The following is a 20,956-nucleotide window of genomic DNA, read 5'->3' as shown; positions in this document are numbered from 1 at the left end:
GCACAAAGGGAGCCGGCCCATCCCCCCCGCCCCGCAACGCGAACTTGGCCCTCCCGCCCCGCACGCACCCCCTCATGGCAGCGGAGGGGAGGGGGAAGCGGGCGCCGTGGGGCCCCCGGCCCCCACCCACCGCCGCCATTTCACGCGGGGAAGGAGCCGGTGGCGGGCGCCGACCGGGCACCCCCCCCCGGCCTCACCCTCGGTCCCGGTCGCTGGAGTACCCGGGCATGGCGGTGCTGCTGAAGGAAGCGATTTTGCTGGTTGGCGGCGACGTCGGCAGAGAAGAAATAAGGTCCCGAGATATCGGCGGGGGCCAATGAATGGGGAGCGGCCGTCCGGCCGGATGCCGGTTATATAGCCGGCGCCGCGAGGCATGCTGGGAGCCGGCTCGTGACGTCAGCGCAGGACCTGCCCGGCTGTTTTATGTAAGCCGCTGCCGGTGGGCGGGGCCGCCGCGCAATGGACGCGCGCTCCTGCCTGCTGGCTGGTTGGCTGCGGCGCGGGCGGGCGGAAGTGCCCCGCCCATATCGGGCGCGGCTCGCGCTGCCCTCACACTGCTCAGCCCGCCGGCCGCGTGCCGGGAACCCCAGGCGGCTTCTCGCCCTTCCCCCTTCCACGCCTGCGCGGCTGAGCGCGCCTGCGCAGTGCTGACTTTGTATGTACAACCCCCCTACCCGCTCCCTGGGTGTCTGCGGCGCGTCCTCACCGCGCCCCCAGGACCGGTGTTTTCATCGCCCCCGTTCGCAGCCAAAGAGCCGCCGCGGGGATGAAACTAGCCTTCTCTGGGAAAGGACCTGCGCAAGTACAGGGAGGCTGGACCCGATGCTCTGTGAAAGACTTTGGGAATATCCGAAGCCCCTGGTGGGAGTGGAAGATGTTTGCCCGTAGTAGGGCTGCTTACGGTTCCGGATTGACTCACTGATTTGGACTTCATTTGGCTGGGAACACGAAAAAATTCATTAAAAAAACCCCAAAAAACTGTAACATCTAGGAAACCCGTGCAGTGCTGGGCAGCCTGGGTCCCGCGACTGCGGGGCAGTGGCATTTGTAGGATGTATTAACGTTGCAAGACAATGGGTGCCCCCTGCCCCTCCTCGGGGCCCTGTGCCAGATGTGCTCTCTCTGCTGCGAGGGACAGCCCCCACTGCCAAACTGCCATAGCAGAACCGCCACAGCACCATGTCCTGCCAATTAAACCACCCTGGGCACATCTACATGTGCACATTTACTGTGCAGTAAATCAAAATTACTGTACAGTATGGGCACACATCTACACATGCATGCTTCCTCCAGAAGCGGAGTAAATATGGTGACTCACACCATCATGAGCATATATTTGCTACCTGCATTATGCTGGTATCAAATTTATGCCTGATGTGTTACTGTGCAGTAACACTGTATGTGGACTGATTTGGGTCTAACCTTAGTCCCAAGTAACTCCACACAGCATTAATGCGCTTTCATGCCCGCATATATAGACCCTGACCTATTCCCACTTACTGTACAGTAAATTTGTGCAATAAGTTACTAAACTGGCATATATGCATGTGTAGACTGTGTAGCTGCAGTGTTATCTCTCACTTGAGTTGAGCTAGATCATGTGATGTAACCCAAGCAAAAGTGCAGGGAAAACGCCCCTAAGGGCATAGCTACAGAAGCAAGTTATTCTGAACTAAACTAGGGTGTGAACTCAGGGCATTGGCACATATACAAGTTACCATGAGGTAAACCAGGGTGTGACCTCCATGTTACCTATTCCAGAGGTCACTGCCCATAAACATGCTTTTACCCAGCAGTAAATGCAAGGTGAGGCACCCAGTTGACACCCCATGTAGGAGCTGCTTGGCAGCAGCTGCCCATATGCACATGCTTACTCTGCAAGGAGCAGCAGCTGCCCATTGGGGAAAAAAGGAAGGAAAAGCTACCTCATTTTTGTCATGGAGAAAGCTCATTCAGAAAAGCACTTACCACAGAGCAGCTGCAGGACAGTCTGTACTACCAAGTACAGCCTCTTCACCCCGTTATTTACCAAAAAGCACTTCAGTTTCATATTGCTCCTTTTTCTAGTAATTTATACATATTAGATATTTTTCTTAGTCTTTCCCAGCATTGCTACTATTTAAAACATTCAAGAAAATAACCTGGCTTCAAAAGAAGATTGAGGCAGTGGGTATGGCTACCCCAACAAGTTAGCCTAGGGAAAGACAGCCAGCCTGCATGTGGTGCAGGTGGACCCTGCAGATGCGTGGCACCGCAGACTGGGGAGGGCCCAGGCAGTACAGCAGCACAGGCCAGGAAGTAAAGAGCAGAGCACCCAGTGGGCAGGGAGTGCAAATCAAGAAACAAAAAACAAAGCAGCAGATAGGGCAGGGCGCTGAAAGCAGAGCAGCAGATCAGGTGCAGGAAAGGGATCAGAGTGGCAGTTTCAGGAGATGTGGGGCAGGGACAGGCAACCCCTGGCATGCGTGCCAGAGTGTGGCATGGGAAGACATTATGCCTGGGCAGATGGCAGGGTAGGGGCCAGGTCTCTACTGCCATAATGAGGACCAGACCCCTCACGGCTCCCATGCCACCCACCCCTTGTGCACCAACATCTTACAAGTCAAAGTTGCAGGTGTATTTGGTACTCTGCCCAACACTGCCTACCACTGGTGTGGGGCTAATTTGTGGCATACTTGACAAAATGGTTAGGCCCCCACTGAGCTGGGGGAGATGAATTTATAGCATATTAGCTACTCCATGGTAACCATCTATGTGCACACTCTTAGCCTGAAGAAAATGCAAGGTACCTTACCTCACTTTTACTGAGGGGTGAAAGCTACCTTGCATTTATTGCAAAGAGCATTCACGTGAGAAGTTGCCATGGAGACAGGTTAATGCACTGTGAATTCAGCATTAGCTTACCTGGATACAACTTGTAACCATACCCTGAAAGTCCTATTTACACCCAAGCTGAAACAGTAGCTGTAAGAGGTGCAAACAGCTCAACTGACCTCAAATAAAATAGTTAATTACAATGCTTTGGCAGTCCTGGCATGATACTGCAGCCCTGATGGTCAAGGAATCATGCAAGAAACAAAGGATCTTTGTAGGCAATATCTTTATTTGGACCAACTGCATGATTGAGGTAAAGTCAGATCAGCTTTCAAATGCAAGGTATTTTTTTAATCAGATGTGCAGGAAGAAGCAGGCACAGCTATGATTAAAAACAGTGTGTAGGGGCTGTGAAATTGAAGGACAGATTCTCAGGGGTAGCAGACAAACAATTACTAGAAAAAAGAAACTTGGATTAATAGATTAAGATCTATCAAAAGGAAGGGGGCTCATTATCACCTTTAGTGATGAGGAAGGATTGGGGGAATTGGGTAGATCACAGTATGCCATAAAGTCAGTATCAGTGTTCAGTCCTTGGTTCTTAGGATCTAGCCAGCTTATCACAGTTCCCGATATAGCCATGCTGGAATGACCCAGCTGGGGCTTGTTCACACAGCTGCGCTAGGCTCCAGCTCAATCCAGCTATGTGGGAATAGGGTCCTATCCCTCTGTGAAGGGCCGGGAGTGGGGGGGAAGACTTGAAAATTTGGTGTTGGGGGCAGCAGCAGTGTTAGTTGCCACTGCTCCCCCACCACCAAATCACTGGACCCACAGGGAGACCTGAAAGCTCTGTGGGTCAGACCTGGCCTGTGGGCTAGGGGTTGAGCACCCCTGGATTAGAAGAATAATTAAATAAATTGCAGGCTATACTTGACAAAAAGCAAACACTGAGAAAAAAAAATTCCCAGCCCCTCCTCCACTCCTGGCTTTCAAACAACCTCCTTACTTTGCCCACCTCAATCTCAGAAACAAACTCCCCACTGTTGAACTGATACCAGAAGGGGCACATCCAGCCTTACCAACAGATTTAAAAAACCCCACAAAAAACTGTCAACACATCTCCACTGCTTTAACAATGAACACCAACCAACAACAAACCCATCAGCATCAATGGATCCTACATGTGCCTCTCCCAAAATATGATATATTCAGCCCACACCAACAAATGCCTTCATAGTAGTTATATATGGGTGAAACTAAAACTGCACACCAGAATGGTCAAAAAATATATATAAATAAAGGACAGAAACACACAAGTGCCAGTAGGAGCACATTGTCTCCAAATAATATAAAATTAAAATAATAAGATAAAATTAAAAAAACAAACAAACAAACAAAATCACTTCTTTTCTGACCCTGCTATCCCCATGCTCAAGGGCAATATACAAACACTTACGTGGTGAACTTGAGAAAAAAATTTCATGACATTTAGAATCAAGGACTGAACCCCGATGTTGACTTCATAGCATATTATTATGCTGTTGATTCCTGAAATTCTTCCTTCACACTACAGATGATAACCACCTTCCTCTTTTGATGGGTCATGATCTCCCATTAATCAAGCTTCTTTATCTGCTGTTTGTCTGCTGCCCTTGGGACTCTCTGTCCTCCAATTTCACAACCCTATACACCATTTCAGTGTTCCTGCACCAGCTTCTTCCCTCAAAGTTTTTGATTACAGGGCATTCTTCATCAGGTTTATCACCATCATGCAGTTGGCTCAATAAAAAAGGTAAAATCAGCCACAAAAATCCTTGCCTGTCACAAATACAATGCTGTTACTTGTCTAACTGATGACATAACTTCCACCCTTATTCAATGCAGATACATATTCTAGAGTTGTATAATTTAAACTGTTTGTAGTGAAAAAAAGCTGGCCTAGGGAAAGGAGGATGATTTTTGTGGCAAAGACACCTAACTGGAATTCAGGCAACATGTGTCCGCTTCCTGGTTTTGTAACAGACTTCCTTTTTCACATTTGGTGAACCTGTTAAAAACAAACAAACAAACAAACAAACCCCTTTGTGCTTCAGTCTCCCTACTTGTAAAACAGGAGTAAGACTTCTCTCCCACTCAGAGCCACTGTGAAAAATTAAATAAGGCATTCAGACAATACAGCCATCTCCAGTCTTATACCGTAAACCTCGGTTTGGTACCAGTAAATGACTGGTTTGTCTCTCCCTCATTCACTGCTCCCAAGGCAGCAGTTTACATCCCACTTGCCTGTCTTGGGCCTGTTTTATGCACCAGACATGATGCATATGTAGGACCGTAATGAATGGGGCACTTTATATCCTGGTGTCACATGACAAGATGCAGCAGGAGATTCTGAAAACCCTGGAGGGGATTACAATGGTGTTTAGTAGACAAGCAAGCACACTTCTACCACTGCATGTCGCTACTCAGAGGAAGGTGGATTTTCTTCCCCAATGACAAATACTCCCAATGTCCCCATGTTCTAGAAGAAATCTTCCAGGGGTTCAAACCATGCAAGCTTCCTAAACACTCGCACCACACCTGCACCCCTTAAACCCACTCACTCTCAACGGAGGTTGCACACTGTAAATCCTACTTGTACCTATTAGCAAGATCCTCCTAGTTGGCAAGATCAGTCACAGGAACTCTGCCGTGCCCTGCTCTTATCATGCCTGCCAGGGCACACCTTACACCCTCAACCGCAAATCACATGCACTCGACATGTGGACATCACAGCGATCCGAGGCGAGACATTTTCAGACGGTGGGCATCACCTCCATCCTCGCGATTTAACGCTGCATCTCCTTTCAGGCTTCCACGCAGGACTTCCCATGTCTTGCTCCCGGTTGCATTATTCGCTGGCTTGCAACGGTGTCCGTGACACGGCCAACAAGCCGGCAATGGAGAAAGGGGGGGCACAGGAGAGAGGCGCAGGGGCAACAGCAGAGCGGCCCAGCAGGGAGGACGATTACCCGGCCTGTCAACGGGCCTTATTGGCAGGTCTCTCGCTACCTGGGGGCCAGGTTTCAGGGCAGGAAGGAGGCACCAGTGCCCGGGGGAGCCCTCTGCACCCAGGGGCTGATGGGCTGTCTCTAGAGGCTCCTTAAGGGGGGGGTCTCCCCCATCCACTGGGGACTCTTGCAGGGATCCCCCATAGGGCACCCCCCATCTGGGGGCGGGGACCCATAAACCCCCCTCCCACCCCCGCAAATGTTCGGTCCCGGAAGAGCTGTGTATGGGGGGAGCCACGTGACCTCACGCCAGCTCCCGTTGCTAGGCTGCCGCCACGTGACCCAACGCTGCTCACAATTCCCCCCCGCAGCGGGAGGGGAAGAGAACCTTCCCGTGAGATCCCGGCGACAGAACGCCTGGCAGGAAGTCCCACCCCTTCCGGCAGCAGACAACCAATACCGAGCACGCAGGGGGTCCGCGACGCAGTATTTAAATACCCCGAGGCGGGGAGCGGCGATTGGCGGGCGGGGTCGCGGCACTATGGGCAGCGCTGAGGAGAGAGGTGCGGGGCCGCGGGGGGAGGGGCGTCCGTCTGTCCACCCTCCTCCCCAGCGGCGACCCCGCTCCCGGGGCTCTAGGGGCGGATCCGGCGGGGGGAGTCGGAGACGGGGCTACCGGGGCGGGGGGGGTCGTCTGAGACAACACCGGCCGTGACAGGGCCCGGCCGCGCAGGAGCAGGCTGGGGAGAGGGCCTTTGTGCAGACCCGTCCCTCGCGAGGGTGCTGAACCCTCCGGGGGTGCGCCGCTGCAGGCTCTCCCGGCCTAGCATCTTCCTCTGTGCCATCGAGGACAGGCCTCGTCATTTCGCGGGCCTAGATCCTTCCCGTGGGGAATGGGACAGCTAAAAACAGGGGAGAAACTAACAAAAACCAAGACTGTAGGTGAGTAACAGCAGATCCGGGGCCCACTGCCCCCCACCCAACAAGTCAAGGGAGCCTGCAGATGCCAAACTGCTCGGAGGCGTGAGCGGCTTGGGGCATCCTGGATGTGCCAAAAAAAAAAAAAAAAGCTTGTGGGCTCTTTTGTCAGGTGTGCTCAGCACAAATTCTGCAAGCCCCCATTAAAGGGGAGGCTGCTGGGGACCTTCGTGGGAGAACAAGAAAGAAAATGGGAACGGGGCTGAAGTCGGAGATGGAGAACGAGGATTTGGACAGGGCCACAGCAGAGCGTGTCGCCCCTTGGCATCGAGGGCTGCTAGACAGAGGCCTGCGGGATGCGCCAGAGAAAACCTCGTGGCCTGTTGGGCATTGTGGACACTAAGGCTCCTTGGATGAGGGAGGCCTCTGGGGACACGTCAGCTGATGGCTTGGGACAACAAAAAAGAAAATGGGAGCGGGAGTGAGGTTGTAGGTTAATAACTAGGGTGTCAGAGGGGGACACGGAGCAGAGCACGCTGCCGGCCAGTGCTCACTGCCCTGTAGAGGAGTCGAGGGCTGTCGGAGATGGGATACCGGGCTAGGCGGTCCGCTGGTCTGACCCGCTGTGGCACTTCTTATGTGTTGAAGGGCAGTGAGTTTTGTAACCCGCCATGTGCCAAAACCAATCTTGCCCTTCCTCAGGTGTGTTCTGCAGCTCTAGGTGTTGCCTTTAAGCCAGGGGTGGGCAAAATGTGGCCTGGGGGCTGGTTGTAGCCTGCCAGGCCATTCAATCTGGCCCCTAAAAAATTTAGAAAGTTAATATTTATCTGCCCTGGGCAGCCTGTCACGTGGCCCTCAACAGCTTGCCAAAACTCAGTAAGCAGCCCTCTGCCCAAAATAATTGCCCACCCCTGCTTTAAGCTAAAGCTAGCCTTGTTTATTCCCCCTCCCATGCCCATCCATCCCCCTCCCCTTTCTCGTCTCGTTTGGCGCCACTGGAAGGCGGCATTTGTATTTCACAGCAGCGTCCATTGTTTGGGACTTGTTCATCTCCTCCTCCTTGGAAACTGGCCAGAAATCAAACTGTACAATTTCTACACGGTAACACTGCCATGGCTGAGAGGGAAAGAGCCGTTAGATAATTTCTGATCTATACAGGAGTCTCCTATTGAACTATTTAATTAAATGGAAACAAGAAGATGGAAAATCATTTTTAATCATTCTGTAAAAATGTCTGTTCTTAAACAACGGGGGGGAAAAAAATCTTATTTCATAGTAGTCCCCTGATGTGGAGATTAAGATGAACTTGCATCCTTTAAGTTTTTTATATTTGTTAGGTTATGAATTAGGACAGGTTATTGGAGAAAATTGTTGAGCGTGAATTGTAGATGTCTTTCAAATATGGCTTTTGAAGGGGTAGCGAGAAATTGGCTTCTATTCTCCATACCCTTTGTACGTTTTCATTATACTCTGTGGGAGTTTTGCATACGGAAGGTTTGCAGGAACAGTCCCATATATTTATCATCTATAACAGAAGTCCTTGTATTTGGCTTATATGAGTAAGTGTTCACATTTATTTTACTTTCCTGCTTATTGCTCCAATGTCTGGATAATTAACAATTGAGTAGTTAAATAATGGAATAAAAATCCTGGGGCAATGTCATTATGGGTGCCAGACCTTTTTTTTTTAAAGCCCTTCAGACCTCATTGTATAAAAAAATGCTATACTTCTGCTCTCAGCTCCTACTAGATACTAAAATTGGCCAACTCAGATCCAGAAACATTATCTGATTTCAGGTTGACTATTAAAACTGTTTAGAAAATCAGATTCTATGGCAGACAATCTCAGTTATATCCTACAAGTGAAAGTCTTTTCCTGCTTGTTGTTGTTTAATCATGGCTTCTTGAAGGCCAAGCTTTGATCCCCAAACCCTCCATGTTTCTCTGTTGTGCATCTGTGAGAGAAAGTAGGGACTGCAGAATGGACCCTAAAGCTGTTCATTTCCTTAATCATACATCAGTAACTAAATTTAAGAGAACGTGGTGAAATTTCTGCATGAGCAATTTGCTGAGTCTTCATAAATCTCTTAAGACCTTTGAGCCCCTGGTTATGCAGTCGGAAAATGGATTAGGTTTTGTTTCTTTAGCAAACAGATGCTACCTAAATTGTTGTTTGAGCCTTCAGCTTGAAGTCTCCTCTGCATGCAGCCAGGCTTTGTCCTTTCCTATAGTTTTTAGCTGTCATTAACATGTTTAATTGTTTTTAATAGAATGGGTTGACATCGCCAATGATCTTCTGATGAAGTGTCACATAAATCTACACATAAAGAAGCTTTTAGAATGTGATGCCAATGTATTTGTTCATCTTTATGAATCAATTTTAGGAGAAAAAGTACCAGGTAGGAACATGGGTCCTATTACATCACTAATGTCCTAGCTGGACTGTTTTCAAGTCTCTACAACTGTAGTAGCAGTATAGGGAAAACATGCAGATTTTTCTCAAGTTCTAGCAAGACATTGTCAAAAAGTGGAAACAAGGAAATGAAGACCAGTAGAAGGTTTACAGATGGTGGAGACAACTTTGTGTAACCTAATGTTAAGTTTGAAAAGTCCGATGTAAATTAAGCCTGCTGCTCTTAGACCACATTAACACTGGTTGGAAGCTTTACTTGCTTAATATGCATTAAAAATTAGCGGGGCTTGTCAACCCTGGACTTTCAGACATGTTAGTTAGCTGACACATTTAATACCTCCCAGAGGGACACTTCAGTAACAGGATTTACAAATGAGGTTGCTAGGTACAGGCCAGCTGCTCTGTAGGTCCCTTTATTACAAAAGCAACATATGCCTAAAAGATGGAACATATGTTCAGTTCTATTCTCCTATTGATTTAGCTGGGATGTAAACCTTCTGATACTGATTATATTACAGGATTTGGGAGATGATGTCAAACCATTTTTCCTTTAAGTTTTAAGAAAGAACTTGCAAGAAACAAGGATTTCATAGGGTGATGTCTTTTACTCTGACAACTACAAAACATTCTTCATTGGGTTCCTATATTGTGTATTCAAAAGCTTGTCTAACTATCTCAGCTATGAAGTTGGTCCAGTAAAAGATATCACCCTAAGAAATCTTTCCTTCTCTCTCAAATGTCTGGACCATTATGTCTAAACACTAAAAAAAAAAAAAAAACTTCTATTGCCAAGAAAAACCAAAACAGATGAAAATGATTACAACAGAGTGAGCTGCTGTCTGCTTCCTACATTGTTTAAAACCTACATCCACTCTTCCTAAACAGCCAGAGTTTGTTAGTACTTGATAGCTTGCCATATCAGTGCTACTTTTGTAACCCTATTGGTTTTGGCACAAATTGTGCGCATGTGTTTAAGGGTACTTCTTTAGTTTTCATGGATATAAAGAAAAATATTGATTGTGACCAATAAAGTAGTTAGGTGTACATAAGATGTAAATTAGGTTGCTGGTGTAGCAATGCCAATGAAGGATGCGTTGTTGTTTTTGCAATATTTTTGCCAGCTAAAGCTCTAATGATGGTGCTGTGGTCTTTTGCTTGCTGAACAATTGTAGGTGATATTCTGCTGGCAAAGCTACAATCTGTTGCTATAAGTTACACCTGCATTAGGAAGATTTCCTAGTATAGCTACATTAGTAAACTTTCTTGCATAGACTATGCCTGGAGCCTATGTATAGCGTAAACCAGGCGTGGCCAACCAATGCCATGGATGCCACAAGTGGCATGGACAACCTCTGTGCATGGTGTATGACAGATCAGGGAGCAGACAGGCAGCTCAGTAGCAGGTAGGGCAGGAACCAGAAGACAGCAAGCAGGGAGCATCGGGCAAGAAGTGTTGGAAATTGGGCAGGGAGTTTGGAGTATAGAGCAGAAACCAGAGCAGCAGACTGAGGGGAGGAAAAGGAACTGAGTGAGAAGTCAGCCAGAAAGATTGGCCCCCACTGGGTTAAATAATTCCTGTAAGATGGGTGGGCAATTGTTTCAGATGGAGGGCTGCTTACTGAATGTTGACAAGCTGTCAAGGGCCGCATGACAGGCAGCCAGGGACAGATAAATATTAATTTTCTAAATTTTTTATGGACTCTGAGGGCTGGATAGTGTGGCCTGGCAGGCCGCATCCGGCCCACAGGCCACATTTTGCCCACCTCTGCTGTAAGAGGTGACAACTGGTCCATTTAATCTCAGTGTGTTTAACATTTAAATAGAATTTGGATTGGCATTGATACTACATTCAGAGTGGGATTTGCAAAAGTGCTTAGCCTTAGCCTGTTGCCTATTCAAGTCAAGCTCGTGGATTTAACAAGTGGCAAAATTTGGCCAGTGCTTATTGCTTGGTGCTTACGTAAACTTGTTTTTTCTAGGGTAAGCAAGTAATGTCAGGGGATTGTCCAAATACCTTTTACAAAGGTGTTAGCTGGCAATCAGTTGAGTTGGAAACAAAATCCTGGTGAATGCAAGCCTCAAATTAAAGCGTACTCCAGTCTGATTTACCTTTTTGTTTTAAACTGGTTCCTGTAACGCTGGTTACAGATACAATGTTAAAGGCCTTAAAACAAAAAGAAATAAAAGGTCAGGCCTCTCCATTTTAATTTTTTATTACTCAGAGCTAAGAGAGAAACACCGCTATTCTGAGTTAAACGAATAATGAATGACAGATGCCTCTGGATTATAAACTGTGGCTCTAGACCTGAAGTCAATCTGGATCATTCCATGCTTTCACTTAATAGCTAATAGTGTCTCTTAACCAGGGTGTTGTGGCACCGTGAGTAACTGAGATCCTTGCAAGGATGCAACACAAGTGTTAGCAGCTATTACATGTGCAAATGATTCACAAGAATAAATCCAGCAATTTCAAATAGGACTCCATTGCATAAAAAACATTCTGCCTGGTATGGGTTTTCTGCATTCTTTGCAGGAAAAATTGCCCTTTTTTTTCCATTCTCAAAAAATGGGTGAGAGCTAAGGGCTGGCATTTTCCAATGGGTGCTTTGAGTCTAAAAAGATCAAGAACCACTGATTTCATATGCTAATGACTGTGGGTAAGCTTGATTGTAAATCATGAAATGGATAAGTTAGTTGAGGTATGTATACAGCACAGCCTCCAATAAGCAATCTGTAATAGTCTATAATCATTTAATTTTTTTCATAGATTACATAACTGCTCCCAGAACCCAAGAGGATGATGCACATAATGTACAAGCAATAATAGATTCTCTAGCACTGGACTATTTGCAGGTTAGCCTGTCGCATATCACCGGTGAGTACTCATATTAGTTAGTTATCAACAGATGCTCATTTGTAAAATATATTTATTCAGAAGGCTTACCTTTAAAATATTGTAAGGACCTGATCTTGCAGAATGTGCTTCCCTGTTTGCATGCACATTTAAGCATGCTAAAAAAAGGGGGCTTGCTATAAAACAAACAAACAACAGATTGTTGGTGTAGGGAGCAAGTCAAGAATTTATGGATGACAGTAAAGAAATTAGTCAATTTTGGGTGTCATGGATTAGAGAATGGAAAAATTATTCAGCATAGTAATAAATGGTGCTGAGACTATTGGGTTACTGGTGTTAAAACAAAGCTTGAAACTGCTGTTTTGGTTGAGATTCCCAACTATTCCAAGAAAAAAACAACAATTTTAATTTTGTTGTCTGCATAATGTCACTCTTCCACCCAGCTGGAGCAATATTATGGTTGGCAGTATCAGACTGTTGAGAGAGCTTTACCCCACTCACCTTGGAAACTGTAGAAGCAGCCTGGTGCATGTCCTTGGAGGGTACAACTGCCATACTTGGCAACAAGGATAAATTCACACTAATAGAATTAAAAAACTAACAGAACAAGATGAGCTGCTAGTTTACTGGTACATTAATTCCGTTTGAATCTTCAAACTATAAAATGTTAAAGGGAAAAATAAACAACATGATCACAATTCTTTTTAAATGTACAGGTTGACTAATCAAATAGTGTCAAACAATTATTTTTTGCTTTGCTATTTAATGTTAAATTCTGATTTATTTATTTCCACCCTCCAGTATTAGATGTATTACAATGGCTGTATATTGAAACACTCAACATTTAAAAATTCCCTGTTTGAGTTCTTTCATTTTTGTTCTTCCATCTGAGACCAATTCAAGATTAAATATGTATTTTGGATGACATAAAAACAGATCACTTACTAGTAACAGTACTAACATCATAAGTGCTCTGGATTCTGGAATAATGATGAACTAGTTCAGAAGGTACATTGGTGTCTACCAAGACTTCTTTGTTTTACTTAGATTAATTTGCTTTTTAAGGGGACTTCAGTATCGCTTGCTTTTGTAACTAACTGAAATGTATATCAGCCATTCAAAACTGGAGCCTGCTCTGAAAGTATATATTCTGCATTAGCCAGGAATAAGATTACATATAAGCGTATATCTAATGAATTGTGCTTTGCACTCTCAAGGAACATTTTTTGGTCACAGGTTGGCATGAGTACTGCATGTATTTTTTTTTTTTTAAACTCCTACAGCCTGGCTTCCCAGCTCAATGACTGGTCCAGGCAGCGGCAGACAAGAGAACAGTGTTATCAAACATGCCTGAAAACTGAAGATGGTAATTCTGGATTGACCACGATGCTACCTGCTCAAGCATCCATGATGGAAACTAAATATTTCAACATGCTGTAATAATAGATTTGTCCATTTTACCTCAGTAGCAACTTGATGAACAGCTTGGATGTGTCCAGATGAGCAGGAATGTTTGTTTCCCCAGAGACGAGTAGCAGCAGCACATCTTGTGCCACAGCTACTTGTATCTGGGGAATCTAGTGGCAAGTTAGCCCAGGTGGGGTAGGGGAGGCTGGGGCCAGCAGCCTTACGTGGGGTCTTCCGGGAGCTGCAGCCACAACAGGAAGTCTGGCTGGTAGCTGGAGCATGGCTAGGCTCTGATTTTGGGCGATGCACTGCTGCCATGTGCACTACCTTTTTTTTTTCCTCCTCTCTTTTTTTTTTTTTTTTTTTGGTGTGGGTTTTTGGACCCTGGGATCTCCCAGGGTCAAGCCCCCTTCTGCCCCCACTCCCCTTCCCCTGCTGTAAAGTAGCAGCACAGGGAATGGCTGCATATGCAGTCTGCAGCACCACATACCTCATGTCCATGCTCATCTGGATGTGCCCCTTTTGACTTTCACTGGAATATAAATGCAGTCTATTTACAAGAAGGTTTGGTAGTCTGCTCCATGAGAACAAATACAATGTTAACTAGGCTAAGCTTTAAGTTATTGTAGTGGAAAATTGAGTTTCAGGATGTTTGCCACTGACCTTAAAATATGCTACAGAATCATTCTTGCAGCAGTGACCAAAACATGTAACCCCAGCCACGTTGCTCCTGAGCTGATTGACATCTGACCAAGAATCTGAGTAGCCTTCCCAGAAGGTTCTTGGTTTTGACTGACTTTTACATATTTTTCTCTTCTGAAACTGTAGTGACTAATTTATAACAAACAACTTCTGTTAAGGGGAGAACATTGTGAAGGGAGAGAGAGAATCTATCAGAAATCTGTTAGAAATATTTGATGGCCTGCTGGAATATCTTACAGAAGTCAGTGAAGCTTCTTCTCAGAGCGGTGGTGAGTGGAGAGAGAACTCCAGAACATCTCAGTTTTAAAGACTGTGTGCTGTTTCTTATTTTGTCTGCATTCCTCCAGTGTTATCATTAAGATAGGAAAGCTGAGAGTGACATTCTGCCCTCATATGTGCACAATTCTGTGTGCCTAGAAGAAGGGCACACCTTCAAGTAAATTCCATGTTACTCTTTTCCCTTTGCCCCCCACTCCACCACCACATTGAGCTTTATAATTGTGATGGAATCTGTAGCTATTTAAAAACATGCTCAATTGAACGTTTTGTAAAACCTTGTTAGACAGCACTGCAGATCAACAGAAACACTTCCCATACAGCAGGCTTGTTGGGATGTAAACTATCCAAACAGCATTTTGTAATCCAAACAGTGCAAGAAAAGGCTCTTGAAGTAGGGCTAGAGATTGAAACAATACATTTCAGTTATCCATACTGAACTTGCACACTGGTTCATTTAATTCCAACATGGAACAGAAAAAAAAAATGACATTTCTTAGTTTAGCAACACATCAGAATTAAAAAAAACCCTGAATACCTTAAAAAAAATTGTGACAGTGCCTAGTTCTTTTAATGGAAAAATTCTCCTGGCAATTTGTACTGTGCTATGGGAAAGGGTTATTACATTCTCCACCCCCCCACGACAAGAGAAGCCTCTTTAGATTAAGCATTATGGAGGAAGTTGTAGGCCAAAAGTTTCTCTGACTAATATTTAAAAACTGTTCAGTGCAAGCTTCATGAAGGAAGTTGCAATTTGTGACATTAGATTTATTATTTTGGGATCTCTGGAACAGGTGCACTAGATGACTTGCATTCTTCTAACAGATGTATGTAGTTTTCCTGGAAACTAACTAATGTATTTTGATTATAAATAGATGAGCCTGACATGCTAATTAACAATGACAGTCAAAATACACCTCAAGAGCAACTGGAAGATGATGCCGAGGAATCCATGTTAGTACAAAAACTCCCATCAGTTGTGGGGTAAGAGTGGATGATTTTGCTTTAAAGTTCTATTAGTATAGCAAATTTCTTTCATACTTGAAACATCAAAACGTTTGTTTTATGCATTCAGCACAAGTGTCAAATGGAATGCTTTGCCTCTTCCATTAGCTGGGCAGGAACATACATAAAACTGGATCCAATCTTTGTATTTGCACTGCAAACCCAGGGACAGCTTGGCCAAGTGAATCTATCTTTGAATCTTGTAGTACTGAGTCTTTATAGCATCTAGTTAAGTTCAAAGTGTGTTGATTCAGTACATGCTTTCTTACTTTTAAATCACTTCATTTTAGTTGCATTTAGAAGGCATGAAAATAAGTTTAGTTAACGTCGTGGGAACTAATCATACTTCTAAAAACTAAGTGCCAAGTAACTGGAGATTAAAAGGGTTGCTATTCTTTTGTAGCTCCATCTTGTGGCCTAACAAAGCAAAGATTTGTACAGGCAAACTTACTCTGTTATGTTCTGCTTAGATCATCCCAGTCGGAGATTTCTATTCCATTTTGGGAAGTTGAAGGATCAGAATCTACCAGTGAATTAATTAAGCTTGGGGACACTGCGTGTTCACTTTCACTGAGGGAAGAAGGTGAGTTAAAAAACATCTTTAGGGCTATTCTGTAGGGACATAGAATTCTAATCATCTGCAGTAGCAGAAGTACTTAATATTTAATTATACCAAGGAATTGTGGTGAGCACACATGTAGAGCAAAACAAGTTGTATTTGTGAAGATAAAACATTTAAGGGCAAAAGAAGCTTTACATCACTGAGCTGGAACAAGCTCTGCGACAGAAAGGGGAAGTCTATTGGCATAAAGTACCACCATGAGACAGCAGAAATTTAGATAAAGACAGCAAGTGAAATCCTCTCTCTTGTACCTAACACCAGTGGATTTGTAAGCAGAAGTGCTTAGAAAATGGGTTTCTTTTTTCCTTCTTATCATACATAGGATGGTATGATGCCAATGTTTCCTTACTAAGATAGTGGTCCTGCTGTGCTCCAATGGAGTTCAGGGTTTCTAGACTTGATGATGAATCTATTCCTTCAGGTTATAACGTTGTTTTATTGGGCTTAAAATAAATGCTGTACTAGACTCAGTTCAGCATGGCCTAGGACAATGTTTGTGTCCTTGTTATCACAATAGAAGCAGCAATATCCAAGACTGATATAATAGTGATGAATCATTCTTTAGGCTAACACTTAACAGTTTCTGAATTGCTGAGACTCCTCATCTAAGGAGGCTTAGGTAACTTGAGGAACTAGTAATGGGAGGCACTTAAATGTGGTCCTTGCCAAGGAGTGGTACCAGCATTGGGGAAACTTTTTTAGCAAAGTAAATGCCTAAATGGAAGCTAGGCAAACTAATCTTGTCCCTAGTGCCGGGAGCTGAGCAAATAGGTGGATAAATATGTTTCAAGGTTTTCCTAAAATTCCCATACCTTTTGCAATTCCTTCTTGTAACATAATACTGTCCCAGTAACGATATGGATTAGCTCCTAGTCAGTTCAGTGTCAAAACTGTCTAAATGTAGCTGATGCTAAAGATGTCTCTAATTTTTAAGCCACCTAAATCTGCTTTCAAAAATGCCCATTCCAGGGTTCCAGCTCCCTGCACTGTTGCCTGCGGAGACAGATGTTTCTAAGGAGGCCAAAGAACCTGAGAGTGCTCATGTGGCATTACCAAGTCAACCCTCAAGTAGCAGAGGAGCACTTGTAAAAGAGAGGGAAGGTTGGTGAGAGTCTAATTTCCTGGTCTGCATACTTGGAAATTCCCCAAGCCTTTCTAGTTCTTGGAAGGCAGTGTTCGTTCTCATAGATAAGATTGAGAATGGAAACACGTTATCTTTTGCTAGATACTGTATTTCTTTATTTAGATCTTCACAGGTTTTCCTTAATGTGCCATGGGAGGGAGTTGTTTTCACGGAGTTACTTGCTGATTTATGAGCTTTTGGAGATCTTACTGTGGCAGTACCAAGCCAGATGCTAATGTTTCAAATCGGACCTTTTTTTTAAGTAGCTCCTTTTACCCACAATCCAAATTCTACAGGATCTGGAAAAGATTAAAGCTAATAGTAATTTCATATATGCAACATCCAGAATAAGGGAGGAATATTGCACACATCCAAAGTAGACTGAAAAAAATGTGCAGTTGGCATTTTGGTTAGAGGTTTACTAGCACATCTCTTCATATTTGTCTTCAAGGATCAGCAGAATCTGTTCATTCCACTGAGTTTCACAAAGAGAGTTTGAGTTCCAGTGCTAAAAAGCTTGGGGAGCCCATTCGCCCGGCCATTCCTTTGCAGCCACCATATCAGCCATCTGAGCCCAGGCCCCATTATCCCATAGGAAGGGAGTATCAGAGCCCAGGAAGACAATCAGCAGCTTTGGCCAACAGTCAAACAATTAAAACTCCTGCTGTAAGTGACAACCTCTTACTTGATTTTATTAGTTAATGCCTTCTGTTTGTGTTCTAAGCCTTTCTTTATTGCATTTGCAATTATTGGAGTTAATCAACTGAATATCACTGTGGGTTTGTTGACGTGATGAGAGCTTCCTGTCTGGACAGACTTATTTCAGAAGTGGTTTATACTAGCTTAAGACATTCCTATTCTGAAAAAGGTGTATCCAGGCATGACATTTGTCAGGAATAGCTGTCTGGCTCTAATGTTTATAAACCACCATAATTTGAATTGATTTCTAATGTGTAGAATAATAGCTTTAGTTTCTCAAACTATTTCTATTCCAGCAGAAAGAATTGCTTTATTAGTTTTGTTTTTGTTTTTTCTTCTCTCTCCAGTCTGCAGAATCATATAGACAGGAATCTGAAACTAGTTCTGGGAACACTTCTGTGTCAGAGATCACCTGTGGTAAGAATAAGTCTTGCTTTATATTAAACTACACTCCCCAAAAAGGAAAATAGGTTGCACTTTAAAGAAGATGCATACTATCAGGATGAAAAACTCTTTGGTGCTCACCTGCCTTTAGTCCACAATCCATTTAAGATGTGTATATGCTACTTAAATACATACTGCTGCCAGGCTGTAGTTGAATCAGTGCTAAACACAGATTAGTTGTAAATGTGGGGAAAGACAAAGGGTGTTGCATACCAGGAGGAAAAGAGAAATTTAGAACTTCCTATTTGCATACATTTCCAGAAAATAAGTGGCAGAAGTTAGTTTTTCTGTTGTCCTAGAGATGCTTGTTGTTCTTGCTGTTTCCATAGCACCAACCTTTGGTATTTCCTAAAATCCAAATCCTACAAGGAATTATAGTTTACCAAAAACAGCATCAAAATGCCAGTCAAGACTTGCTTAATTGTCTAGTCAGCATTTTACACTGGATGCAACATTGTATAGTTTATGTTGGGGGGGCCCATGCCTTGTGCATTTGTTTTACGAATCACCAAGCACATTTGAGTACTGTATACAGAATGTTATCTAATACATTTCTATTGTAGATTTTCCAGCTGGAGATAAGATGGTTTCAGAAGATGAGCTAAATGGTGATGAAGGTGCAGCAAAGGTAATTGTGGCAGGACTAGTTTAAATCTGTGTACAGGGTCATGGGTTTCTGGCATTTCCACTTGGGGAAATGAAGCATCTCAACTTGTTTCTAGCCCTTCTCATTTCAAAAGCTTTGTGGATGTGACCTGATGCTGAGCTGCCGTCCTCTGAATGCTGGCAGATGATAAATGAAATCAACTTGGGACCTACAGAAGGTCGGAAGATTCCATTGCACCCAAAGAGCCTTCAAGAGACAAGCCAGCTCAGCAGGAGATATTTGCTCTAAATCACTTCATAGGGCTCTGAGTATTGCCAGATATGTCTGAAATCATTGTGAGCTGGTCAGAAACATGAAACAATTTGGACAAACTGGGAATATGGAAAGAAAAGTTCCTGGCTGGAAGCATGACTAGAACTTTCAAAAATAAGTGGACTTCCCTTGTAACTTAATCCACCATGCTTCATTGCAAGCTTTACTATAATCTCTTGGTTACACATCAGTTAGAATTTTTTACCCTCGGCCACCACAAGGGGTACTCGCAGGACTTGCTGTTTGTACCCTGCAAATGCTTCCTGCAACTCTTTCACATTTGCTGTGGCAGAGCTAGAGGAAATGTTAATGTACAAAGGGACAGGCTGAAGTACGGCAGTTAAAACTGACAAGCAGGTCATAAGAGGGAAAGCTCTAGTATGAGGAAAAAATTAAATGGCTAATTACGTTGGACAACTTTGTTGATATCTACATGATTGTTGCTGGACATTTCACTTAACACCTCGCAGAGCTGAATGTGGAATTTCACACCTGAGTGTTGTAGTCTCTCTCACTTATGCCACAGTAACATTTGACCAGGTCACACGGAACTTGAAGTTTTGTCAGATTTAGTTCATGTTTGATTATACTCAACATTTAGTGGCTTTTCCCTGTTGAAGGATCTGGAGGAATAATCCTTGATCTTGGGATTCGAGCTTTACATCCAGACAGATTATATTGGATGCTCCTCTCTATTTCTAAAGTTATTTATATAGCACTTAAGGCATATTTCAAGCTTTCAGTTAAAATCCTCAGAGCTTCATTTTCTATTTTCCAGGATCTTGGTGTATATGGAACTTCTACATCCACTTCTCACTTACACCATGACATTTCATCATGCACCCAACAGACGACATCAAAAGCATTAACCCCAAAACCTGAAACAAAGAGTCTGTCTGATGTTGAGAGGCAAGTTGGTTTTCTGGTTTTGAATAAGTTGTTGAGGCTTATAATGTTCATTTTTCTTTTCAAGGGTAATTAATTCCAGAGCTGCTGGTCAGAATACAGTCAGAGCTGGTTGGTGGTGGTGTTAGCTTTAATAAAGACCGAGTTTTCTTACTTCCATTAACAAAGGGTTTAAGTCTTTTTTTTTTTTTTCCCCACAAAGCTTGCATTTATATTACCCCTTATGCATTGCAGGTTTTAAGTTACTCTGTATTATGTAATGTTGGCCTTAGGAACAAAAGTTATGTGCGTGTGTTTCTGTTCTGGCAGATATGAAAGTTCCATCCCTGATTCGCTTGGGGAAGAGCCTCTCTCCCGCAGAAGGGCAAAGGGGAAGTTATCTGGGCAGGAGCTGGAGGAAGTGTCGGAGAAGCTCGCACGCAGGTTAAACGAACTAGATTTAGTAAGTGGGAATTAATTCTTGATATGTTTCTCAGAACTGAACCAGCCTTATAACAACAATTTAGGGACATAAAAATGTAGGATATTTGGTCAGTCTTCCTAAGATTAATGGGTAAATTTAAGTTAGAGGCTTAGTATCTCCCTTATTTCTAATGCAAAACAATGGACAATATTGCAGAACATCTTAACATTATTTCATCCAAGGCAAGAGACTGGGATGATGTTTTTGTTCTAATAGTCTTGATAAAGTTCTGTCTTGTTCAGAAGATCCTTGGATTGCTAATATTTGGATATAGCACCTGTTGATGCTCAGGTCTTGTGTAACTATTTAATTTATATTAACACATCTGGTGAGGGGGCTGCGGGTGATGGGCCACCTGGGAGACAGCGATCATCGCTTGCTGGAATTCACCATCCAGCGTAAGG

The 20,956-nt window shown here is 44.0% G+C and overlaps 2 protein-coding genes and 1 long non-coding RNA gene across 6 annotated transcripts in view; 1 reads left to right on the top strand and 2 right to left on the bottom strand.

Annotated features, from left to right (window-relative positions):
* DDX5 (DEAD-box helicase 5) overlaps window positions 1–338 on the bottom strand; it is a 6,689-nt gene extending 6,351 nt beyond the window's left edge. The window contains exon 1 of one of the 2 annotated variants that reach the window (XM_019542379.1): window positions 198–338. In XM_019542379.1, coding sequence (XP_019397924.1) covers window positions 198–229 — 32 coding nt within the window. In that variant the 5' untranslated portion in view covers window positions 230–338. The remainder of the gene's footprint in view (window positions 1–197) is intronic. The other variant, XM_019542380.1, reaches the window with a different exon arrangement.
* Window positions 339–4,688: 4,350 nt separating this feature from the next.
* Window positions 4,689–6,067, bottom strand: LOC109314973. The gene is made up of 2 exons (XR_002102402.1): window positions 5,447–6,067; window positions 4,689–4,861 (listed from the first exon to the last, which is right to left on the bottom strand). It is a non-coding gene; the product is annotated as an uncharacterized LOC109314973 (long non-coding RNA).
* A 189-nt stretch (window positions 6,068–6,256) lies between these two features.
* The window catches only part of CEP95 (centrosomal protein 95), a 29,190-nt gene continuing 14,490 nt past the window's right edge, over window positions 6,257–20,956 (top strand). For 2 of the 3 annotated variants that reach the window (XM_019542374.1, XM_019542375.1), the window contains exons 1-12: window positions 6,257–6,364; window positions 8,990–9,118; window positions 11,900–12,007; window positions 14,254–14,364; window positions 15,247–15,355; window positions 15,847–15,959; window positions 16,968–17,099; window positions 17,573–17,787; window positions 18,168–18,237; window positions 18,828–18,892; window positions 19,962–20,092; window positions 20,399–20,531. In XM_019542374.1, the coding sequence (XP_019397919.1) occupies window positions 6,343–6,364; window positions 8,990–9,118; window positions 11,900–12,007; window positions 14,254–14,364; window positions 15,247–15,355; window positions 15,847–15,959; window positions 16,968–17,099; window positions 17,573–17,787; window positions 18,168–18,237; window positions 18,828–18,892; window positions 19,962–20,092; window positions 20,399–20,531 (1,338 nt within the window). In that variant the 5' untranslated portion in view covers window positions 6,257–6,342. Of the gene's footprint in view, window positions 6,365–8,989; window positions 9,119–11,899; window positions 12,008–14,221; window positions 14,365–15,246; window positions 15,356–15,846; window positions 15,960–16,967; window positions 17,100–17,572; window positions 17,788–18,167; window positions 18,238–18,827; window positions 18,893–19,961; window positions 20,093–20,398; window positions 20,532–20,956 lie in introns of those variants that run through there. The other variant, XM_019542376.1, reaches the window with a different exon arrangement.

Source organism: Crocodylus porosus, unplaced genomic scaffold, assembly GCF_001723895.1.
Source record: "Crocodylus porosus isolate Cpor-Errol unplaced genomic scaffold, CroPor_comp1, whole genome shotgun sequence".
Lineage (NCBI taxonomy): Eukaryota > Metazoa > Chordata > Crocodylia > Crocodylidae > Crocodylus > Crocodylus porosus.
The sequence above is the reverse complement of the archived record's forward strand: the minus strand, read 5'-3'. Positions and strand labels throughout refer to the sequence as shown.